At 36.6% G+C, this 26,071-nt stretch overlaps 1 protein-coding gene across 1 annotated transcript; it reads left to right on the forward strand.

Moving 5' to 3' along the window:
- Positions 1 to 2,300: 2,300 nt before the first annotated feature.
- On the forward strand, positions 2,301 to 23,343 carry LOC149842674 (putative transcriptional regulator SLK2). The gene is made up of 10 exons (XM_090000718.1): positions 2,301 to 2,468; positions 3,168 to 4,343; positions 4,537 to 4,668; positions 4,881 to 4,929; positions 9,017 to 9,231; positions 9,503 to 9,571; positions 19,678 to 19,778; positions 19,878 to 19,971; positions 20,151 to 20,224; positions 22,203 to 23,343. Exons 1-10 carry the CDS (start codon positions 2,301 to 2,303, stop codon positions 23,089 to 23,091), a joined length of 2,967 nt encoding a protein of 988 aa, XP_089856844.1. The 3' UTR covers positions 23,092 to 23,343.
- Positions 23,344 to 26,071: the final 2,728 nt, after the last annotated feature.

Raw genomic sequence — 26,071 nt, forward strand, 5'->3', positions numbered from 1 at the left:
AAAAAAATATTTAAATTTTGTTTTTAACAAAAAGATCTTATCTTTGAAGTATTTTTCACGAACTTAGGCCTAGTGGACTATTAAACGCACAAGCTGACTCCTTTGAGCTTAGTATGATTGATTGGAGCAGGACCATATATCAGACATGGCATCATTCACCTCCTTTAAAAAAAAAACATGTATTTTTGACAATGAATTTGAGGTCGTTACATCCACCGGTTGAAAAATGGCCTGGGTGAAAAAAAAATACCCAACCTTTTTTTTGTTTTGTTTTTTATAACCAAGAACTTGAAAAGAGGTTTTTGGTAGGTTTTAAGCCCTATCATCCAAACAAGGCCTAATTAAAATATGCTTCTTTTTATCATTTTCCATATTTCTCTCCTTATCTCTATGTAAAAGTATTCCTAACCTTTTTTAAGGACATTCAATAAAAAACACTTTTTTTGTTAAAGGTATTTACTAAAGAAAAACTCTTTTCTTTACGGGTAGAGCCATAAAATTTGAATGAACATTGGAAATATGGTTGCAAAATACTTAGCTGTGAGGCTAAAGTTGAGTGTCCTGTCAAGTGGACAAATGAGACTTTTGAGTTTTTATACCAATGAGTTCACAAGTGAGGAAAGTGTTTTGGAACTAATCACAAGTACGCTTTTAAGGAGTAAGGTGGTGGTGCCTACCAAAGTTACAAGCTTACTGTGAGTGAATTGGAAGTTTTTTGTAAAATTTAACCCAGCATATGCATTCAGCATGATCCATTTGCTAGAAAAGATACTTGAATAATGTATTTTTAAGACGAAAACTTTGATCTTTTCAGTTTAAATATTTACTAAAATTATAGACCATTCAAACCTTATAAAAAACTACTTACACGTCAGAATTGGATGATCCAAGAGTCCATTCCTATAAAATCAAGCCTTTAAAAGACATCAACACTGCAGGAATCAATAGAAACATGAAAAAATCTTCAGGGTAAAATGGTTGTAAGCATGTAAGCATGGATTAGAGTTGGCAGCCACCCTACTCTGCCTTTAGGTAACCATAAAATCAATGAGATGCGTATGAATTACCAAATTTTAAGCAAGAATATGAATTATAAAAACTTTTTTGATTATGTCACTGCATTTTATGAATAGAATATTTACGGAAGGAGCCATCACATCCATAATTCAAGTGACATACCATACCAACATAATAATAAAAGACAAACATATGAAAATATTATAATATACAACAGTTGAATATCAGAAGGGCAAAACCTTAGCATTGCTCGAAAATAATACGGAACCTAATGTCATAATACACGCATGCGTTAGCTTTGCGCGGCCGCCTTAACTACTTTATCATGTCTCCTTAGCTGCCCTCCACCAATTGACAAATTGCCATTTCCTGTATCTTCCCAATTCAATTGGAGTGCGGATCAGGTCAGGGGGGTCCTTTGGATGCCATTCATTTACAGATGCAAACGGGTCAGACTCGGGGTCAAATCTCAACGTTATTAAGTCCGATCTAATCGAATATGACCTTATCGAATTTGGATTCAGAGTCGCATGGAATAAGATAAAATCAAATCCGGATCCAATTAACTTAAAACCTGATATTTACACTTTAATTGGATTCAAACTCGGGTTACATTAAACCCATTGACATTCCACAATCATGGTGGTTGCTGTTTGTTTTTGTTGATGATGGATGTGGTAGATTGCGAGCACAAATAAGTCTTATAAATTTTTTGAGGCCCACGTGAAACTTAAGCTATCCAACCATAGCTAGTTCACTTTGACCCCATCCCTATGATACAAGGACACGTTATTTTGGCGCTTATTGAAGAAAGGTCATTATTTTAGTTGTATTTTAATATTACAATAAAAATGTGTTTTTAATATTAAAATATCAAAAATATTTTTATAAACTTAAAAAAATTACACTATCACATTTCCGAGCCCTCATCTCGTGTCCACTTGTTTTTGTGACAGCTTGATCCGCAGTTAATTGGATGAATGTATATGTACTTACATGGACGCGTGCCATGCAAGATACTCAACTGGGTCCGACCCGTTTACCATAACCTAAATCCGAAAAATTAAGGACATGAATGTCATACGTAGGATTGCTAGGGGTAAAAAAGGTGCGCTCTCGCTCTTACGTCCGGTCCCCCGTTCCCCCCTCTCTCTCTCTCTCATATAATTATATAGAAAGCAACCGGCTCATAGTCACCGTCATATTTTCAAATGTCCGTAATAAATAGAGGAACCAATCACACCTTGCGACGTGTCATGATCTAACAGTGATGGCGTGCGCTAATGCCATCTCCACCGTCAAAGGCACGAGTCCAAGTCGACGTCCCGCACGCTTTGGGAGCCGTACCGGAGATAGCCAGTCATCATAGGCCTATCAACGGTTGTAGCCGGTCGCTGCAATTCCCGCGACCTTCCCGCAGTATAAAAGCCTCGCGGGCTGAGGAGGAGACCGTGAAGAGAAGAGAAGAGAAGAGAAGAGGAGAAAATAATAATTTTTCTCTCTTGGAAAAAATATTTTTCTTCGACGCGAAGAATTGAGGTAGACTCGAAATCTTTCTTCTTTTCTTTGATTCTCTTTTTATTTATAAATTTGGATAGATTTTATGGGGGTGAGTTTTGATCAATTTTAGGCATAGACAAAGAAATTTCTTTCTTTTTAGCTTTAATTTCGTCTAGGAATTTGGTTTTTTCTGGCGAGGAATTTGGTTTTTCTGGTTCGCATTTTGAAACTAGGGCATTGATCGTGTGTTTGGATGGAATTTTGATCGATATTCGATTTTTTAGGGTTTTTATTTGGGGTAGATATGGTCGTTTTTTTTCTAGGGTTAGGACGTGTTTTTAAAAACCCTTGATCATTGTTAGGGTTCAGTGCGGTTCGTTTTGGTGCATTCTTGCTCTAGGATTCTTTCTTGGTGAGGGAGTTTCGGTGGTCAGGTTGAGTTTATGACTTGGTAGCGTGCATGTGCAGAGCTGCAGGGAGAGAGTGACCGAGCTTCGTTTGGGAGAGATTTTGAACTAGGGTTTCTATGGATCTTGTGGAAAATAGCGAAATTTCAGAGTTTATGGAGGAAGGGGTTTTCTTGGAGCTTTAGGGTTTTGCTGGTTGGGTTCTTTGTTGCATGATCGCATTAGATGGTTCTTGGCTGAAAGATTGATTTTTTTTCTTTTTTTGACGGCTTTGAAGAAGAGAAAGTTAGGCTGGCATTGGATAGCTATCTGGATTCTGGCCATCAGCCGGTGGCGGTGCCCTCTGTGGCTCCGCCTCGGGTGGCTGGAGGCCCAGCTCAATCTTCATCCTCTTCGGGCGTATTTTTTCAAGGAGACGGCCAGGCCCAGTGGGCTGCTAGCTCGCAACTGAACCCTAGTATCCGTAACTCGTCTGCTTCCATTACTGGCTCTGGAAGGGGGAATCCTGGACCTGTTGCAGGTGACATGAACCGTGTGTTGAACAGCGGGGGGAACTCTGGACCGAGCGTCGGGGCTAGCTCATTGGTAACCGACGCCAATTCTGCACTCTCTGGGGGTGCCCATCTTCAGAGAAGTGCCAGCATCAATGCGGACTCTTACATTAGGCTTCCTGCATCACCCATGTCATTTTCGTCGGGTAACATAAGCATATCTGGCTCTTCAATTTTGGAAGGATCCTCTGTGAATAGAATGGAGCCCCACCAAGATCAAAATTCTCAACAGATACAACAGAGGCAACAGCAAGGGGCTTCCTCTGCAACATCACAAGCCACCATACAGCAATCCCCTCAGCAGCAGGCTGTTTCACAGATGATTCAGGTCCCGATGGTAAGCTCTCAACTTGGGAACCATCCAGCATCTTATATCAATCAGCAAGCCATGCAGCATCTTACTAGCCAGGCGCTTGCTGCTTTTAATCAGGACCCCAAAAGCATGCTTATTCAGCATAACCAGATGCAGAAGTGCAGGCTTGATGCCCGACAAGATGATCTGCAGCAGCAGCATCTCTTTCAGCAGTTGCTCCAAAGATCAGATTCTGGGCTGGCAGCTCAGCTCCAGCATCAAGATTCCATTCAGTTGCAGGGCATTAGCCCCCAGTTGGAAGCAGTGCTCCAGCAGCAGAGGGCTTTGCAGAGGCATCAGTTGCACCAGCAGCAGTTGTTGCAGTCTATGACGCAAACCCATGTACAGCAGCCACAGCCACAGCCACAGCCACAGCCACAGCCACAGCAGCAACTTTGCCATCATTTGCAGCAGCAAAATATGCAGCCAACATCTGGTGTGAAGAGACCCTATGAAAGTGGGGCTTGTGCTCTCCGGCTTATGAAGTACATATTTCATCAGCGCCAACGGCCAGCTGTGAGTTACCTGGACTGAATTCTTTAAGGACAGATTTTTCCTTGAGAGACCATAGAAGTGTGTATGCATGGAGCAGATTTTGCACATAAAAACATATCTGCTTGCTCTGCAGACATTCCTGATTCATTTTTTACATGTACCCAAAAGTTTGTAAAATCTATGGCATTTCTAATGAGTTTCTTTCCTTGTTCAGGATAATAACATTCTTTACTGGAGAAAATTTGTGGCTGAATATTTTGCTCCACGTGCTAAGAAAAGGTGGTGCTTGTCATCGTATGATAATGTAGGACACAATGCCCTTGGTGTGTTCCCACAATCTGCTATGGTCAGTCTCATGATCCTGATATCTTGTAGCTTCTTTGGAATATTCTGTGCACAATCTGTTGTTTATACATGCATCTCTTAGTTCATTATCTATATATACATATAAGCTATTGGTGTTTTTGAAGGTTATAAAACTTCTGTTGGAGACATCTTAACCTGGAGTCTGGTTTCTGGATTTCTTAAGAATGATGCATTTTGCTTATGCTTTGGCAGGATGTGTGGCAGTGTGAGATTTGTGGATCTAAATCAGGAAAGGGATTTGGTTCGTACATCCAAGCTGTAACTCTATCTATGGCAGTGATATGCAGGCTTCAATATATCTTTCTTCTCTTTTGCTTTTTGTGGTCTTCATTATATCGTGTTTTGTTCCCCCTGATTTTGTGGGGAATATATTTATTTTTCATGAATCTGTAATATCTCAATTGATGTTTAGTGGTTGATGTTGTTAGGTGTGTGCATTGGGCTAAGTCTAGCTGGGCATGAGTTGGACTTGGAAGAACCTGTTAAATTCTGGGGAAGGGAGCAAGATTCTTTCCTGGCCTGTTAGGTTGTAGGACTAGGACCAGACCTGGTTTAGTCAGGCTTTGACCCTAACTTTGGGCCTGGGCATAGGGTTTGGTGAGTCATAATGAAAAGAAACAAAAAAATCCAAAGCCCACTATGGGGCATAATTATCTACCAGCTGCACCTAGGTCTGGGCAAAGACCCATCTTGAACTAGGACCTACTTGTTACTTAGCTAAGACACTTTCCATAATAGAAGATTATATGACTTGATACCTATGTCACATGGGTGCGGGTGCGGGGGTGCGGCACTTTCAAAAAACCCGGGTGCGGGGGTGCAGCAAAAATATAAAAAATTATATATATATAAAGTCTAAAAGTTGGACACAGGGTCAAGTTGATTGCATCAGGTGCGGGTGCGGCACCTAGTTGGAGAATCCCTGTGACATATAGGGCAAAAAAATGTTTTTCTTGGCAATTTTTTTTAAAGTCCAAAAATTGAACCAAAATGACCCTGGGTGCATTGACCGCACCCAGGGTTGGGTTGACCGCACCTGGTGCCGCACCCGCATCGCGTCGACGAGGGTGCAGCACCCTGCTAGCCGAATCTCTGTGACATAGCTTGTTACATAATGCCACTATTATTTCTTGATGTTTCTTAGGTTTAATGTTTTACCTTTACACATGATATAAGTCTAAGTTACCTTGTTTAATGATGAATACATCTTATGTCCGAAAATGTACTTGATCTAGGCTGCCTAGGTCATCCCCGCCTAGGCTGTAGGAACATGGTTGTCATTTTTAATTTTTTTGTCTCCTTCCTTTCTTTTGTTTTTTTTCTTCCTCCCGTCCCAAAAGCTTTCTTTTTTGTTCTATCCTTTTCTTCTTCTTATTTTGCTTTTCTTTTTTACCTTCTTATTTTTTTCTTTTTCCTCTTCCTTTCACCCCTTCGACTTTTCTTTTTCTTCTCCTTTCGCTTCTTCTTTTCTTCTTCTTCTTCTTCCTCATCTCGCCCTTCCACTCTTTTTTTTTTCATCCTTTTCCTCCATATTTATCTTCTTCTTTTTTTATTTTTGTTGTTTACATGTATGCATGCGTTTTTGACACACAGATACATATAAAATATGTTTTTTTTCAATTATCTATCTATCTGTATATGCGGTTAATCTAACATTAAATTACCTGTTGTGGTATCAGGACACACCATTTCACCCTCTGTATCTATGTCGACATGGGGGCGGGGGTACCTTGACATGCCATCTAAGTTATATTAAATATTTATGTGATAAATTCTGTTAAATTAATTTATGAATTTGATTCTTTGAATTTATTTTGTATTTATGTGATATTTAATATAGTCTATTATTAGTTATTTGATTCTTTGAATTTATTTTGTATTTATGTAATTTAATATATATATATATATATATATATATATATATATATATATATATATATATAATGAGTGGTAGTTGCACAACCCTGAGGTGCACAACTACCGACAGGATGCGTGTGGTCGTCCATCACAGGCACAATCGAAAAAGGGCAAAAACACAAATTTGTGCATTTTGTTTTGCCCCTTTACGACAATTTTCGACCGCCACTAAAAGGGCAAAAATGCGAAAATTCGCATTTTTGCCCCTTTTTCTTTGCATTTTGGGGTGCTGGATGGCCAACACCATTCCACTATAGCTGCACACCTAAGGGTTGCACATCTACCACTCTCTTTCTCTCTCTCTATATATATAGAGTAATAGGTTTGTGCTAAACGACATTGGTGCTAAATCTGAGCTAAAGCACGCTGACCGTCTATCACGCACATTGATGGATGGTCAGCAAGCAAAGAATGCAAAAATCGCGTAAAAAATGCGAATTTTGGGCAAAAAGACCTTTAGTGGCACACTAAAACCCCCACTAAAGCTCCTGCCAAAGGTCTGATACCTTTACTGGTGCTTTTAGTATGCCACTAAAAGTCTAGCACATTTTTGAAAATGGTCTTTAGTGGCACACTAAAGGTGCCACTAAAGGTTCCGGACCTTTAGCGGGACCTTTACTGGCACTTCTTTTAGTGTGTCAATAAAAGGTTTTCAATGCAATTTTTTTTTGCGTGCTGATCGTCCATCAACGCACGATGGATGATCAGCGCGCTTTAGCACCAAATGGGTTTAGCACATACCCATTTCACTATTATATATATATATATATATATAGTCCCAGTACCCACATTTTTTGTAATTGCCATTTTGTATCCTCTGAACCCGCTCCCGCACCTGCACCCATACTCAAGTGCCATATACTACTTGTATTTAACATTAGATGGAATCAACCTTATTAAAATGACTAAAATGCCCTTAGAAGAAGTCATTTTTAAAAATATATGATTACTTTTTTGAGTTCAAAAACGTAGCTTTGATGGATTCATAAAGTTACTTTTTTGGAAAAGGTGTTTGACCTTTCAATTCTCTCCAAGTTCAAAAGACTTATAATGCCCATAAAAGTAAACATATATTTTAAAAAATATCATTCTTTTAATGACTTTTTAGTCATTTTAATAAGGTTGAATTTATCTAATGATAAACTCAACTGGTTTAAAGTTAGATACACACACACACACACACACACACACATATATATATATATATATATATATATATATATATATATATATATATATATATATATATATATATATATATATATATATATATATATATATATATGAGAACGAGGTTCATCCTATCCCTTTTTCTTTTATGTCACTATTAAGACCTTCCAAATATAAAAGTTTTATGTAATTGAATTGATGTAAAAAATGTGAACATATCTTATCATGAAATTTTAGTATGATATCAACCTATGATTTTTTTACCTCTTTAAAATACACATATGAGCATAAAGACGCTTAATCAATTATATGTTCTCCATTTAGCAACAATCATAAACACATCTAACGGTTAAGATCTAGTATAAAACATCTAAAAACTATGATTTTTATGTATATAGGGTAATCAGATGGTGTGCCCCGTGTTTTGGTGTATGTTCAATGTTATGGAATTTCATAATTTTGCGACATGTTACACTGAATTACACACTTCATCTTTAGTTACAAACTTACAATAATATGTTGTTACTAAATTTAACTATTTATTGTAAATTTTTTGTTTTTCTTGGTGTTTTATTTTTTTGGTCTGGCCTAGGCCGACTAGTCCCACCTAGGCCTTGACTAGTCCTTTTAAGGGTCTTCCGCCTAGGCTCTGTCTAGTGCTCTTGACAAATAAGGGTGCATAACAGGCTAGAAATTGTAGTTTCTAGCTAGGATGTTGCCAAGCTAAAATGTCTGTTTGCTTGAACTTCTCTAGGATAGTAGATTTGATTAGCCAAAAGACTTGAGAAATGAGAACAGTGGTTTGTGAAAATTCTGGTGCTAGTCTTGAAATGCAGGATGGTCCTAACAAGGTAGAATACTATATGATATATTAAATTTCTAGTATCCAAGTTTGTTATGTGACTGCTGCTATGGACAAACAATAGCAGTATAGCGCATCCTTTATTTGCTACTCTTTGCTTAACATGTTTAATTTATGAAGTTCTTGGTTCCTCTTTTGACTTTGAAAAAAAGAAGTTATTAGCTTATACAGTTTGCCTTTTCTTTCTGATTTTGTGGTTCACATTGAGTGTTTTTACACTTATCATATGTTTACTTGCAATTCCTGAGCGACATTTAATAGGAATTTTGTAATTTACATGACTCTCTACCAAAAGAATGTTAATCATTCATTTGTCCATTTTAAGGCTATTTCTGTTAACTGTGTTAACAAAAACCACCTTCTCTTGGATATGGAGCAGAAGCTACTGTTGAGGTTCTTCCTAGGCTCAACAAAATAAAGTTTGACAGTGGTGTCCTCGATGAGCTTTTGTTTGTGGACATGCCCCAAGAGCACAGGCTTCCTTCAGGGATTATGTTGTTGGAGTGTACAAAAGCTGTTGAAGAAAGTGTCTACGAGAAGACCCGTGTTGTCCGTGAAGGTCAACTTCGCATTGTTTTCAGTCCTGATATGAAGGTAAGCAACTTCCCTTGGTAGATGTTAATGTTTAGTGTTTTCTGTGTTCTTAAAGGATTTCATCTGTTAGCAGAATAGTTTCTTAACCCAGCTATGGATTTACAAATGCGTCCTGCTCTCCAAGATTTCTCTCACCTTTTTTTGCTTAAGAAAAAAGTGTTACTGGCACCATGATAAGATGGGACTAAGCTTTCTGCTTCTATTTGGCCGCTGCATGTCTTGTAGGCATTACCCTCTAAGGATTTTCTAAAGTTACTTTCTTTGGTTTCAGATTTTGTCTTGGGAATTCTGCACTCGGCGTCATGAGGAACTTTTGCTTCGTAGATTAGTAGCACCTCAGGTATTACGGCATGTTTATCATCATGTTTATGTATCCTATGCTAAGCAGCTCCACAACTTTATTATTTCATTTGAGTTAACATTATAAGCTAACAAATGTTTTTTTGGTGATTCTGACCATACGATTTTAGATAAGAATGAAAAGACTTGTAAAAATATTGCAATATTTTCTGTCACAATCATAGAAAAATTTGTCAGTATCTATGTAACATGGGTACTTTTACCAGCCCCTCGTACCCATGTCGTATCCGCATTGGTACTTTGGTACTTTGGGTATGGGTCATCTGAGTTTGGGACTTTAGTCGACACATTTTATCCATTAATCATTCCAATCAACTTGTAGATAACACTCGGGGTCAAAATAGCTTAATGTTAACTATATATTTTTGATTATTAGTTGGTAGTCAATTATATATCTTTTATATGTTTTGGACTGGTTCGTATTTACAGTCTACAACTCTATCTGTTCAAACGTTTTGTGAACACATAGTTCAGTATCTATTTATTCCTTTGAGAAAATCCCGTATTGTGCCCCCACCTGTAACTTATTTGACATAGTTCAATATCTATTTACACAAGGATGATTCCCCATTTCTATGGCTTGATGCCTTATCATACAATAAGGCAAAGGGTTTCCGGGTAATATTGGGGTTAAGATTCAGGTACGCCGTGCTTTCTTTAGAAAAAAGAAAAATGCTCCTCAGGATAATTGGAACCTTTGTCAACTCATGCATGTTTGCAACAATAAATCTAGGGACATAAATCCTAGTCTTGATCAATCTTTCACTTTTCCTTTTTTTTTTCAGTTTTAACCTAAAGCCCAAGCTACTGGAGTTTCTAGTAAGGGAATAAGTAACAATATCCATGTATCTTTTTACATTGAATAATACAACAACAACAACAACTACGCCTTCATCCCAAAACAATTGGGGTCGGCGATATGAACTTTTTACATTGAATAATAATCATGTTAAAATGGCCAAAAAAATATTGGATAAGTGTAGTCATGTAGTCAACTAAATCACTTGTCTGTATCTCTAGGCTAGTCAGCTAGTCTTGAAATGGTTTGGTTTGCCATTGGTCTCGATCTGCTGTGAACCTGTCCATGTTACTGGACAACACCATGGCTCCATTGCAATAGTACAAACTATGTCCACGTGGCTGGCTGATATTGAGCTTAAACCAGTGATACAATCTTGAACCTATTCTTCACATTGAATCTTGGCTAGTGGCATACATTCCACAATCAACACTTAGACTGAACTGGTCTTATATGAATCACAATATGCCTAGTACTGTAACTCTTTTAGTATAAGGTGCTGTTATTTAACAATTCCTACTCTTGCACAGACCTTCCCTTAAAATTCCAACTCCTTTAGTAAAAGGTGCAGACGGTGATGGGGGTTTTTCCCCTTGGATTATCCAAAATATAAAAAATTGGTCGGATAAAAAACTGTGGTTGCATCTAGCTGGATCCAATTGAGAATTAGATAACAAATATGTTTAGGTGCTTGTTAGACTCAAGTCTAACCTGACTGTTTTAACCATTCCACCCATTTCAACCAGATGGACTCATCTATCTGGCCAAGACCATAATTCAAGATCCGGTTAGATTCAAATCATGGGCATACTCTTCGAAATTCAGAACTGTTAGTTTAGTCATGACCATACCCATATCGTGCACCTTTTCATGACTTGTTTGTTGCTATTTGAGTTTGTCCTTATGTTGGGGACTTCATGCCTAGGGAAGTTACTGAATCATTTGGAAAATGTTAGAAACCTCTTTGAGGTGTTACATGGCCGTTAATTTCAAATATTCAAAATTGTTGGATTGACCTATGATTGTGCCATCATTAACACCTTACTACCATAGCTGCGAATATTTAAAAAGCCATCATCACCTAGTCAGTGTAGTAATATTTTTTGGTGCAAACATTTCAAGCACTTCACCTTTCATGTTTGGCTCCTTGAGATTTGAAACATATTCCTACCCCGTCCATGAATGAAAAACTGAGCCCCAAAGCTTCAATGGGTTAATGAACACCAGTTTGGCATTGCTTAATACTTACCTGTTTGACTATTCATGCTTTTATTTCGAAATCAATAAGAGGTGCTGTATGTGTTTTTTGAACGTGTAGAAGAGGAGGAAAGGAAGACAAAGATTTTTGACAATGGTGATTTAAGTTGGGAGTTAATTGTAGCATGTAGGTCTGATTGGTATTCAAATTATTTAAGGAAAGTTTGAACCCCTCTACCCCATTTTAGCTTATTTATGAGAGATAATACCTAGTAGATACTATGCATGTTTTTTGTATATTAGCATGATAATTGGAAATGATTCATCAAACTGTAGTGGGGAGCAGGTGATCTCAGTGCGCCTGTCATTCCCTGGTTTAAAACTTTTTGAAATGCATAAACAAACATTTAGTACATTGGAACATGGTAAAGGAGGATAAAGGAGGAGGGTTGCGGTAGGCCAATGATAGCCAGCATAAAAACTTAGTCATACCTTATGAATATGAACCAATATGAGAATTTCGTTGGGGGCATTCCCTACTGAGCGACGCGCTGTACTCTATAGGCCCGGATGCAGTGATAAATGGGCAAGGGTTGCTAGGTCATTGTCCGGAAGCGACGCGTCACACCGGCGCCCGGGTGTGGTGTCAAATAGGCAAGGGTTTCCTCACTTTGTTGGACGGGTGGGAGTAAAGAAGTTAGTCCAAGACCATAAAATTAGGTTAGCCACTTGGAACATAGGGTCTTTAACTGGTAAGTTGGTAGGGTTAGTAGATGTTATGCGTAGGAGAAAGATTGATATTTTATGTCTACATGAGACCAAATGGGTAGGTGAGAAAGCAAAAGTGATAGAATCTTGGGGATATAAGATTTGGTATACAGGAATAAATAGAAATAGAAATGGAGTAGGGATTGTTATGAGTCGTGAGTTTATAGATAATATAGTTGAGGTCCGTAGGAAGGGTGATAGGATTTTACTTATTAAATTAGTATTAGGTACATATATTATTAATATTATTAGTGTTTATGCACGTCAAGTAGGTTTAGATGATTCCATTAAGCGTCAATTTTGGGAAGATTTAGATGGAGTAGTACAAGGGATATCTTATGGAGAAAAGCTTTTCATTGACGGTGACCTTAATGGACATGTAGGCATTAGTAGGGATGGATTTGAGAGTATCCATGGAGGCTATGGTATATGAGAAAGAAACTAAAGTGGATAAAGGATTTTAGATTTTGGTTTGTCCCATTTAAAAGTGGGGTTAATACGAGTTAGATAAATTTTTTCCTACTTAGAAAGAGAGATAGGGGTTGTTGCATCGATTGTAAGGTTATACCGAGAGAAAGTGTAGCTACACAATATAGAGTCTTAATTTTAGATCTTAGAATTAGACAATGCCGCAAAAGGGATAGACATAGGATACATCCTAGAATTAAGTGGTGGGTACTGAAAGGAGCTAAACAAGGTATGTTTGTAGAGCAGGTAGTTAAGGAAGCTGATTGGTGTCTCGAGGAGGATTCAAAATCAATGTGGAATAAGATAGTGGGTGGCATGAGAAAGGTGGCTAAAGAGGTATTGGGTGAGTCTAAAGGCGGTGCACCGCTAGGTAAGGATACATAATGGTGGAACAAGGATGTTAAATTAGCTATTAAGGTTAAAAGAGAGTATTATAGAAATCTAAGAGTCGTCATAATGAGAATTTGGAGAAGTATATGATAGCAAAGAAGGAAGCTAAAAAAGTAGTTCGAAATGCGAGGGATAAGGTATATAAGGTGGTTTATGACAAGTTGGATACCAAAGAGGGCGAGAAGGATATTTATAGGCTTGCAAAGATGAGAGATATAAAATTGAGGGATCTGGGTATAGTTAGATGTATCAAAGATGAAACGCAAAGGGTTTTAGTCAAAGATGAGGAGATTAAGGAGAGATGAAAATATTATTTTGATAAGCTATTTAATGGAAGTCATGCTCAGGATCTTGGAGACTTCTCTGTTCCTTTTCATGAGATGAATCGTGACTTCATGCGCAAGATTCAAAAGAAAGAAATTGCAGAGGCTTTGAAGAAAATGAAATCAAGAAGGGTAGTTGGCCCAGATGGTATACCTATCGAGGCTTAGAAATGCTTGAGAGAGAAAGGTTTAGAATGGTTGACAAATCTTTTTAACAAGATTTGACGGACAAATAAGATGCCTAATGAGTGGAGGAAGAACACTTTGGTGCCTCTATATAAGAATAAGGGTGATATACAAGATTGCGCAAACTATCGTGGTATAAAACTCATGAGTCATACTATAAAACTTTGGGAGAGGGTGATTGAGTCTAGGTTGAGGAAGGTTGTCATGATATCGGAGAATCAATTTGGTTATGCCTGGAAGATCAGTTATGGAAGCCATACATCTTCTTAGACAACTTATTGAGAGAAATAGAGGGAGGAACAAAGATTTGCATATGGTTTTTATTGATTTGGAAAAGGCATACAATAGAGTACCTAGGGACGTTTTCTGGTAGACAATGATGAAGAAAGGTGTTTCTCTCAAGTACATTAGTATAATTAAAGATACGTATGAAGGAGTAGTAACCAATGTACGCACTTGTGGATGGGTGACAACCAATTTTCCTATAACGGTTGGGTTACATCAAGGATTTGCTTTAAGCCCTTTCCTATTTGCTATAGTGATGGATGAGCTTACGAGATCAATTCAAGAAAATGTGTCATGATGTATGTTGTTTGTTGATGATATTGTTTTGATTGATAAGTCTAGAGGTGGGGTTAGTGCTAAGTTAGAATTATGGAGACAGACATTGGAAGCAAGATGTTTTAAATTGAGTAAGAGTAAAACCAAATATATGGAATGTCGGTTTAGTAAGCAACGAAGTAGTGATGGGAGTGTAGTGAAGCTTGGTGAGCAAGAAATATCGGTGGATGATTGTTTCAAATATTTGGGATCAATCATTCAAAAGTATGGAGAAATTGATGGAGATGTAAATCCTAGGATAAAGGTTGGATGAATGAAATGGAACAGTGCAACTCAAGTGTTGTGCGATCGTAAAATGCCATTGCGGTTGAAGGGAAAGTTTTATAGGACGACTATTATGCCCACTTTACTATATGGTACGGAATGCCAAGAGACATCATATTAAAAAAATGAGTGTAATTGAGATGCGTATGCTTAGATGGATGTGTGGAAATACAATAAAAGATAAGATTTAGAACGAGGAGATACGTAAGAAGGTAGGCGTTGCACCCATTGAAAATAAGATGAGAGAGAATCATTTACGGTGGTTTGGGCATATTCGGCGAAGGCCTAATGATGCTCCAGTTAGAAGGACGGAGAAATGGGAAAATATATTAGTTAAAAGAGGTCGGGGTAGGCCTAGGAAGACATGGATGGAGATGATAGGAAAGGATATGAATGCTTTGAACCTCACCGAGGACATGGCATTGGATAGAAATGATTGGAGGAGAAGGATTCATGTGGAAGACCCAAAATGTTTTTTGTTTGGTTCATATCGCCGACCCCAATTGTTTTGGGATGAAGGCGTAGTTGTTGTTGTTGTTGGAACGGGGTAAGTTCATTTTATTCAGGCTGATGGAATAGACTGAGGGGTTTATATTTTCAAAATAAATGTTTGTAAATGCTTTTCATTGTATCTTTCCACAAGGTTGCCCTTGATGGTCCTTTGCAATGTGACACGTGAAGATACTTAAGCAGCACTTAGCCCACTTTGGAATTGAAGATGTATAGATGGGATTGATATCATTGGTAGCACTGACGGTAACTTTATAAAAGTTGGTTGGATCACTTTTGAGCTAGTATGGAGACCATCCATATGTGCCAAACCTTGTAGGATCTAAGGGAATGTCATCAACATAAATTGAATGTTAAGAAGATGAATTCCTAGCTTCTTAGTACCTCTAATGAAGCACCACAAGCTTAAATTGTAGTAAAAACCAGCCTTTACCTCACCACATTAAATAAAGGACGATCACCTCACTGCATTAAATAAAAGGAGGATCTCTCTGTCTATGTCTTGCCTTCAGCTTGAAGAACTTTCTCCACTTATCTTTAATGGAGATTGCAATGGATGACAAACAACACATAATCAAATCTGTTATGAGCATATTTTCCCACATTCATGCTTTCCAGAAGACCCTGATCCGCCACCTTGTGAAACACTCTAATTCCTTTGTAAGAAATGTGATTTTAGCATGTCAATGAAGTGAATTGCCTCCCTGACTGCAATCATTCTATTTATAACTTTTTTACTTTTAAAGGAGGCTCCAGGATTAGCATCAATTGCCTTGGGAAAGGTTGCACGCACACATATCACCACTATTTCAATCGTAACATTTTATAGATACTATAATGGCTTTGCATTTATTATCACAAATGAGAATACATAGTAAATCTACAAAAAGAAACATACTAAAGATCTGTCATTTTCCATTATAAATTATTTAAACCCCTTTGGCAGTGTCAATTAATGTATAGAACTACTATGGTACTTTTGATTTTATTTAGGGCAAAAAAATCAGATGAACTTTTCAACTTCCATAAGGTCCAAATCTACAACAATGTTGATCAGATGGCTGTCCTCCATCTCTCCTAGTTGATGCTTCAGATATACCTGAATGCTCTAAACAGAAAAGAGAAGGGCCTAAAAAGTAGTGAACTTTTCTTGCTAATCTAAATATATTGGTCATTCTTTGGGCCTAAAGCTAGACAAGAAATTTATTACAGAAGTGCTGTCCAATTGGTCGTTCTTTGGGCCTCCATCTCTCCTAGTCTATGCCACAAGGACATGGCAAAAAAGACAAAGGGGACATGTCATTCTTATGGGATTTTTCATCAGGGATAATATACAAGAGGACATGACACGAGAGTGAATTGGAGTGTCCCTGCAATGTAGCACCTAGTTGACGGTTTAGATATACATGATTGCTCCATACAAAAAAAAATGGCCTAAAGGGTTGTGAGCTCTTCTTGCTAAGTAGTAGTGAGTTGGTTGCTAAAGCTAGGCAACAAATTTATTACAAAAATGCAGCCCAATTGGTCATTCTTTGGGTTGGATTCAATTTCGATAAGTTTTCCATAAGTTTTCGATAAGTTTAGGAGAGAGAGAGAGAGAGAGAGAGAGAGAGAGAGAGAGAGAGAGAGAGACTACTGGGTCATAAACTGGTGAGCCTAGTTCTAGCTTATTACTCTGACAACCATTTGGAGATGTATGCTTGTTCTATATGTTTCAGTTTGATCTGACATGTAGATGAGGTGGTGCAGGGTAATACTGTGGACAAGATTTTTAGTATATCTTGATAATCATTAATCAAAGTAGGAAGTTTTTGAGGAAACGATTTCCTTTATTTGAATAAGAAAAGCTAATAAACAAAGGGAAATTCCAGGCTAACTTGACTTTTAGCTACAGTTCCAAAGTGCTTTAACTCTTTTTTATTAACGGTCAATGCCCATGATTAAAATGCTACTGTATGGGGGTCCATGATTAAAATGCTACTGTATGGGACCTCTTAAAATGAGCAATTGAAAGATTTAGCTGAAGTTTCAGCATGAGTCAATTGTTTAGTCATGGTGCCAACCGTTTAGCTTGATTTTAGAATACTTAACAATTTATTGCTTGTTCTTAACCAATTTACTTTGTGTTGTTATCTGATAATGCTTCCGGCTATTTTGGAAAAACTCAGTGGCAAAACACGTGCCTGTAATGGTAAAGCTCTTGTGGTTGACACATTGTTGCTTTAAGCAGTTTGATAAATAATTGATCTCTAAAGTGATGACTTTTATGTTATCACTTTCTCTCACTCAAAAAGTTGTTGCAAGTGTTAATATTTGATGTATGTTTGTTGTATAGTATACATATATATGTATATACTAATGTGTATGTATATACATACAAGTATATGTATATCCTTTGTACATATATTATATAATATATAATGTATATTATGTAATATATATTAAATCTTGTAAGTTTTTATTTGTTTGAAACTAGCTGTTGGCTACGTGCCGTTAGGCATGCCCAACAGCTATTATAACAGCTAGTTAGGCATTCTAACAGTTACTATTTCTTCTCTTTTGTCCTCTTCATCATATATATATATATATATATATATATATATGGTGGTTCTGTACCATGATATCTGACAGTGGTACACTCTTGTTTGCATAGATCTAGCCACCAAATGGTAAATCTAACCGTACAGGTGTTTGGTATGATTTATTTAGTATATTATAATGTTTTATCGTGGTTAACACACCATAAGATTCCATTTATAAGATGGTAAAAATCAATGGCTCACAATTCATTAAAATAAAGGTGGGTTTAAAAATGGTTTAAAACATCATATTTGGGTCAACTTTGGCACTTAAAAATAATAATAGAATATGCTAAGCATGATCAAACAGTTAGATTTTTCTTTTGGAGCTTAGATCTATGTAAATCAAGCTTGTACCATTGTAAGCTATGATGATACAGTACCACCATAAAAGCACCCATATATATATATATATATATATATATATATATATATATATATATATATATATATATATATATATATATATAAGGTAAATATTGGCTACTAACCAAGGTACAAAACTAATGAGATAGAAATCATAGGTGCAAGTTGTATCGACTCAATCTAACCACACAAATGTGTTTAGCATGGTTTGTTTGCTAAGGATCAAGCCTTGGATCGTGCTTTTCTGATGTAAAAAATGTGATCCTTTGAGTTATGAAATTTTGATACATTGTGGGCCATTGATTTTTTGGACCCCTTAAAAAACCTAATTACTTGTCACAATCACATGATTCAAAACACGTTTCCTACTAAACAAACCATGTAGTTCAAGTCAAGGTTGCCAGACTAGGAAGTGGGAAATGATACGGGAAGCGGAAGCGAGAACCGATGCACTTTAAAATGTATAGGAAGTGGGAAGCGAGGAATAAAAAAAGAAATATAAGAATTGAATGTGAATCAAAATGAAACACAAATAAAAACTAAAATAAAAGTGACAAATATTAAATTTCATGTTTTTTTAGTATAAGAATTAATTTTTTAACAAAATCTAAAAATGATGACTACCAATTTAGAGAAAGCACATGGAAGTGAGTGAGAAGAGTGAGAGAAAACACATAAAAACCAAGGAAAGTTGAGTAAGAGAATATTTAAGAAGAATAGATGAAGCGTGTGGAAAGCATATGAGAAGCGTTCGAAAGCGAGGAGTATCGTGCTTCCGAAGCGAGCTTCCCACCTATCTAAGAAGCCTATGGTAATTTTGCTTCACATCCGTAATGCTTGATCTACAAAAAATCAGAAAGTTTTGAAGAAAAAAGTGATTTCTACTCATTAGTTTCGTACCTTCATTAGTAGCCAATATTTACCCCCCCCCCCCCCCCCACACACACACACACACACACACACACACACACATATATATATATATATATATATATATATATAAGGAATGTTACTCAGGTCCCATTTTCTTTAGGCCCCAAGTTAGGTCCTGGTTAAAAACGTGTCTTCAGGTAATTTTTGCTTGGAGTCTACTTAGCAGATAACATGCATTTCAATTAGGTATTTTTCATGCACATATGTATCTTTTTAGAGTGAAAATCAACGGTTCATATTGTGTTAAAATTTGATGATAAAAGATTTTAATTTTTTGATAAATTGATTCAATCCAAAACATGTTCTGTGGTAAATAAACAATTATGAACACGTCTACAGATTAGATTCGACAAAAAACACCTACAACCATGTTTTTTGCTCGGACCTAACTTGGGACCCAACAAAAATGGGGCTAACTTGGGACCCAACAAAAATGGGGCTTGACTAGAAAATTTCCCTATATATATTATTTTGTAGTGTTTTTTTGTTGTTTGGGTTATTCTGTGTCTGGTTACTCTTTTCTTTTATTATTAATGGACAAAATTTTGTTTGGTGGTCTTTTGATTGGTAAAAACCATTTTATGATTTTATGTTTTTGCATGTTCTCTACTATGCAACACTGTGCATTCATTCTAAAACTGGATTTTGGTCTAGGGGTGATATTAAAAAAAACCTTTTGCAGGTACATCAACTAGTACAGGCTGCACAGAAATATCAAAGTTCTGTATCTGAAAGTGGATCTTCTGGGCTCTCCACTCAGGATTTGCAAACTAACTGTGGCATGTGAGTGTGATAATAATGCCTGGGGTTGAGTCGTCATTCCGGAAATTAAATTGAACTTCATAGAGAAGGGACAAATTAATAGTTTGTGCATTCTTTTAGGTTTGTTACAGCAGGACATCAACTTGCAAGGGCTTTGGAGTTGCAAGCACTCAACGACTTTGGATTTTCCAAAAGATATATACGGTGCTTGCAAGTAATCTCTCTCTCCCCCCTCCGCCCGAATCCCCCCCCCCCCCCCCCCCCCCCCCCCCCCCCACACACACACACACACACACACACACACACACACACCACCACCACCAACACCACCAACACCCCATTTGTTCCAAGGGTTCATAAGTTGAATTTGTTGTTTGCTGTCACTGCAAACAGATATCAGAGGTTGTCAACAGCATGAAGGATTTGATTGACTTCAGCCGGGAGCACAATGTTGGGCCTATTGGCAAGTTTCGTAACTACTATCATGTGTTGTTATTTATTATAATTTGTGAAATTTTGTGGCTGTATTTGTCTTTCAATTTTTAATCTTTGACTTGTTTTTGCATAACAATTTTTGGAATTCTCAATAGGCAGCAAACTCCTAGTATGTTATTTATGTAATTTATTGTTTATTATTCTGTAAATGTTGTAATTTCTCTGTTATATCTGTAATTGCTGTGTTTATTGCCCTTTTCTTATTATATTATCCTTGCAATTTCTTTGTTTAAGGTTCATGGTTGTCCTATTTTTATTATTTATAACTCTTTTTAAAGTTATATTAACTAACCATAGTAACATGAATGGAAAGATAAGTAATGCAGTAATGTGTGTTTCTTATTTTATCTCATTGTTTTGTAATTTGTTATATTCATTTTATTTTATTTTTCTTTTTAAATATATTCCTCTGTTTCCCTGTTTTGGGCCTTGTGTGTTTTCTGTAATCAATAAGCATGATCATGTTTTGATTGAGACAATTTAAAAAGGAAATTGTTATTGGTTTGTTTTTTTATATTTTACAAACATTTATTGTTCTGGATTGTTTTTTTTTATGACGAGATTGTTCTGGATACAAAAGACTAAAAGAGTGCTAGTTGCTGTGGTTCTATTCATGCAATTTGCAATTATTTTTTTGATTTGAAGTTGATCAGTAACTGAGATTTACATTCGAAAAATAAAATTTTCTTGATTTAGCTATTGAATATTGCTGTGCTGAATATTTGCCTCCCGAGTATTGCCGTACTAAATTCAATGTTAAAGATCTATATTCCAAAATTTTGGAAGTAGTTTAGTCTTAGGGTGTTTAGTAGGGATGTCCAACTGTTTGGGTTTGGGTTGAATATCCAACTCACTTGAACCTATTTTATTCGGATTTGTTTAAAAAACATTGAATCCGGTCAGGAAATTGGTCAGGTTTGGTTTTGCATATTAGAATCTGATTGGATGTGGAGTCAAATTCTGATTGATTCTTATTATAATACATCAGAAAGGTGTTCATCTGGAGGTTTAAACCTGCGACCTGATGCTAGTATGCATCTTTAAATCAGTTGCACTAACCAGCTGCCTGCTTGTAAGCCTGTGATGCATGTACAGAAAATTATTTTTGATGAACACTAGAAACAGATCTGACCCAAGCCACCTCTTTAATCAGATTTCAGTTTGGATCTGGTTTCTATTTAAAGAGTTGACTCAGATTTAGTTTGAGTTTTTCTATTTGAGTTTGAATCCGTATCTGACTTTGAATAGGGCATCACCCAATTAGTTGGCTTCAGTAAATACCCAAATACACTCCGAATCCGACCTGTTTAGTTTGAGTTTTTCTTTTTGAGTTTGATTCTGTATCTGACTTTGATTGGGTCATCCAATTAGTCAGCTTCGGTAAATGCCCAAATACACTCCGAGTCCAGCCTGTTTACATCCCTTGTGTTTGGAGTCAAGAGTTTACAAAATAAGAATATTAGGATATTAGATTAAATGTTTTATGTATGTTGAACTATGACATTTTATCTAGACTTGAATGTTAATATTGTGTTTTAATTATTTAGGTTCATTCAAAATCGCAATTACTTTTAGTTTTTAAAATTTGTATAAAATTATAATATGTTATGGATTTACTGAAATGCTTACATAATTCCAGTAATGTGATTGCAATTATTTCTGTTAATCTGTTAGTTTATTGAATAGGATGCTAAGTTTATGTAATCAGGAGCAGATTCCTTGGGAACGCTTCTGATGCTAAACATTTCATGCACAAAGAGAGAATGTAGGAGGGAGGGAGATTCTTAACTGTTACGTACGAGCATTTTTTTCCATTCCTTTTTGAGAGAACTTTTAAGTGATTGTCAAAACTGCATTAGACTTCATCTAATGGGCTTTCAATTATGCAAAACAAATATGTTCCAAGTGGATATTTTGTTGAAACTGGTTATCTGTGTTGCTTACAGCAAGTTTGAAGAGCTATCCTCAACTTGCTGCAGCTTCGAAGCTTCAACTCCAAAAATTGCAGGGGATGGAACAGATGAAGAGTCATGGGATGGCTACAGATCAAACATCGCTCAACAAAATGATGACTATGCATTCTGGTCCAAGCAACCATACAAATAGCAGCCATTTAGGTAGTGGAGTGTTGAGTGGCTCACCCCAGCCTGCAGTAGGATTGGCGGGGTACCTGAGCTTACTGAGGCAGAACTCTGTAAATTCGAATTCTAATGGTCTTTCGCAGGGCGCCTCTTCATTTGGTGGTCCAAATCAGGCACCCTCACATTCGTCGCCGTTCCAAGGACCTATCTCTTCAGTGCCTGTCTCTCTACAAAATGTGACTCTGAATAACGCTGGTCTATCAACTACAGTTCAGCAGGTGTCACTGAATCCTAACTTGCTTCAAACCATGCATCCCCAGCCTTCTCAACAAAACCAGCATTTGCAACAGCATGTTCTTCAGCAATTCATGCAGGATATGTTGAACAACAATGGAGGCTCATCAGGGCAGTCTGTTAGTGGGCAGAATGCAAATGTGAATGCAGTTGAGGATGCTTTCCAAGGAACAAGTGGATCATCAATCTTGGCTTCAAGGGTTGCTGTTGCTAATGGGCCTGGGTTTGCAAATAGCAACCTAGCAAATAATGTTATTTGTATGATACCCAGCCGGAGCAATAGTTTCAAGAGTGCAGCAAGCAATCCTGTGTCTCTTGGTTCTAACTACGCCTTTAGTTCAAGGTCAGATGTGTCACAGAACCTCCATCTGCCTGAGCTGGTTCAGGATATTTCTCATGAATTTGCAGAAAATGGAATATTTAGTGGTGAACCAGCTGACATGGGCTATGGCTGGAAGGCTTGAAATACTGGGTGCATGCATGTTTGTCGCGTGCTAACGTTACAATATGCATTTTTATGTACAGAAGCTTTAAACATTCCTAGTATGAAAAGTAAGTGTTTATAGCTCCAGTAGTTGCTTTATGTCAACTCGAGGACAATGTTTGTTATTTTTGCCCAAGTTATCGGAGTAGGCAGTTTTGCAGTTTGCCATTTTTAACAGTTTTGTAATGCGCCCTTTGATGGTTATATATCATGATATCTGATAATTGCAATGTAATACAGTTGAGTATGTATCCAGTTAACTGGCTCATGAAGTGAATTCCTTCAATGTACACAGGATTTTATAATATGCTAAAAGTCAAAGATTGAAAAGTTTGAAGTTTTCTAGATCATAAAAATCTATTCTATGCATAGAAAAAATTGCAATAAGAGTCGATTCATAGTGTTTTTTGTTCACGAAGATAACATCCTAATAGCCAAATTTGCCAAAAGATGCCTTTTAAGGGTATGTTTAGTTGCTCTTTACAAATGTGAAATTAAACTCTTGAGAATCAAAATCATGTCAAATGAATTTTCATGAGATGTCATTTCTAATGTTTGGTTGGTTTGAAGAAATGATTTATTTATTTATGGTTTAGTTGACACGGTTTCATTTTTCCATGTTATACATAATTGGATCATGGATTGGATACTGACTATGGATTGAATTAATGGTTTTTTGAATTTAATAGATCATGGATTCAATCAATGGATTGGATTTAATGTACTTTTTCATGAATTTTTATTGGATCATGGTTTGAGTTTATCATATTTAGATTCAATTACACTTAAGCTTGGATCCAATAAAGTAGTTTTAAACAAATTATGATTTTTTGGACATGGATGCATTATGGATTGAATTTATCATAGTTGGATCCAATAAAGTGGTTTAAAACAAATTATGAATATTTGGACAATTTTTTCAATTACGAAATTTACAAATTAAACGAATCTGCACTCCAGAAACACCACCCTCACAAAATCGTCAAAATAGTCTTTAACCAATGTCACACATAACATTCTTAGAAAAAAATAGAAATATTGAAATATTTAAAATATCATTTATAAAATTGATTTTTTTAAATGATGAGGAACCTACCCAGGCATTGAACTACATTGGGCTCCACCAATGTGGTAAACCCTCAGAGAAAAATTGGCCTCACAATCACACTCCTAATAAAGTGAAGGGTATGCTCTTTGGTGATTCTACCTCTGAGTTTCCAGACTCTTAGAGATGCCAACGGGTTGGATCTAGGCATTACTGAATCCAAATTAATTGTATCCTACTTAATCGGATAGAAAAAGTTAAAACCAAATCCTTATTTGACTAGCTTAAAACCTGATATTTACAGTTAATCAGGTTCAGATTTTAAGTTTTTAATCGGATTTGGGTCAGGTTTCAATGCAAAACTCAAAACAGAACCTGAATCTGATTTTTAATTGGATCCAAATTTGACTACCGAATCCAACTAATCAGATTCGGGTCGGATGTCGGGTTACATCTGAGCCGTTGACATCCAAACCCTTTCCCATAGCCAGAGGATCTCAACCATGGGGGTTAAGTACCAAAATTGATTGACTGGGCATCCTATAATGTGCCAAAAATAACACCCTGAGATTGGCTAAAGGTTTCAAATAAATGTGGTGAGGGTATCTCTAACATCCACCTATTCCAGTACAGATGTCCTTGCAGGCAGTACGCTACATTGGCTGCCCCAAAGAAGTGTACATATAGAGGGCCGCTACGGGCATTATGGATAATGACACCAGATCAAGGTCTTGGTACCATTCAATCAATCCAGTAGAAGAGTTTGAATCAAATCCAATAGAAGAGTATTAGGAAGAACTCTGGGGTAACATGATCTCTTCACAATATATAGGAAGTCTAGCAATTAGAAGTTACCATGAAAGGAGGATGTGGTTTCCATAATTGTAACTACCATTGTAAATATTTTGGGAAAATTTCATGTAGGAGCTAACCTTTTATCTCTAATTTAAAAAATGGTAATCACATTTATAATTTTCCTGATATAGACCACTATTTCCCTGGAAACTGCCAAACAAGGGCCTACCTTTATTATTGTCTTTTTAAGTCAGGTTAAATTAATTCAAATTTCAATAAAAACCTTTATAATCAGCAGAAGTAAAGGTACTATTCTAAAATGCACAAGTATACAAAACCACACCTCAAAAGGTGATATGAGAGTAGAGTTTCATTTCAAGCTGCATTGCCTAAAGTTTCCATTGTAAAATACACGTTATAAATATTTTTCATTTCAAGCTACCACTGAAAAGGTGATGTGGGAAAAAGTTAAAGCACTTCCCACTCCCTTCTTTTCGTTCATTTATGACTCTGTTTAGACCCTATTTTAAGCCACACTACTTTATCCTAAGAGATCCATATCCTATCGTCCAAATGTAGTTAGAATTATTATTATTTTTTTTAATGTCGAGGAACCCTTGCTGAAGGCTGGGTGACTTAATGGGCCCACCCCACTCTGAGGTAAATCCCGGTTCGGATCACTGACACCCAAGCTCTTACAGAGCCAACCAGTTAAAGGCACCCGCAGTCAGAAAGGCTTTTTAAAATCTTGGAAGCCACCTTTTCAAGAAGCTCTGCTTTGGAAACAAGAAATTGCACCCTTTCTGTCATGCTTTTAAAAATTTATTAAGAGCTCAATTTACGAAAATTGAAAAGCTTGCTTGTTCTTGTATGAAAGAACCTTCTTAACCTTCTTAATATTGAAAATGTCTTCTTGGTGCCAAAAGAATCGTAGTTTCTTTATCAAAATGTATGTTTTCATTCTAAAATATATAAATATATTCAATAGAAAACTTAAAATTCATTTTGTAAATAAAAACATATTGTATAACTCACCTCTAGTTTCATGCACCTTTGTTAAGTATGAGGCAATCAGGTTTGACAGATCCTTTTGTGTTTTTGAGCTTCAAACCAGTCATTA

Source organism: Nuphar pumila, chromosome 3 (genome assembly GCF_984573655.1).
Source record: "Nuphar pumila chromosome 3, dmNupPumi1.hap1.1, whole genome shotgun sequence".
Lineage (NCBI taxonomy): Eukaryota > Viridiplantae > Streptophyta > Magnoliopsida > Nymphaeales > Nymphaeaceae > Nuphar > Nuphar pumila.

Excerpts from the sequence above, each read along its gene's own strand:
- LOC149842674 (XM_090000718.1), top strand. The coding sequence starts at position 2,301 with ATGCCATCTCCACCGTCAAAGGCACGAGTCCAAGTCGACGTCCCGCAC. Across the intron at positions 2,469-3,167 it reads CGCGGGCTGAGGAGGAGACC|ATTGATTTTTTTTCTTTTTT; the intron begins GTGAAGAGAAGA and ends CTTGGCTGAAAG. Across the intron at positions 9,572-19,677 it reads GTAGATTAGTAGCACCTCAG|GTACATCAACTAGTACAGGC; the intron begins GTATTACGGCAT and ends AACCTTTTGCAG.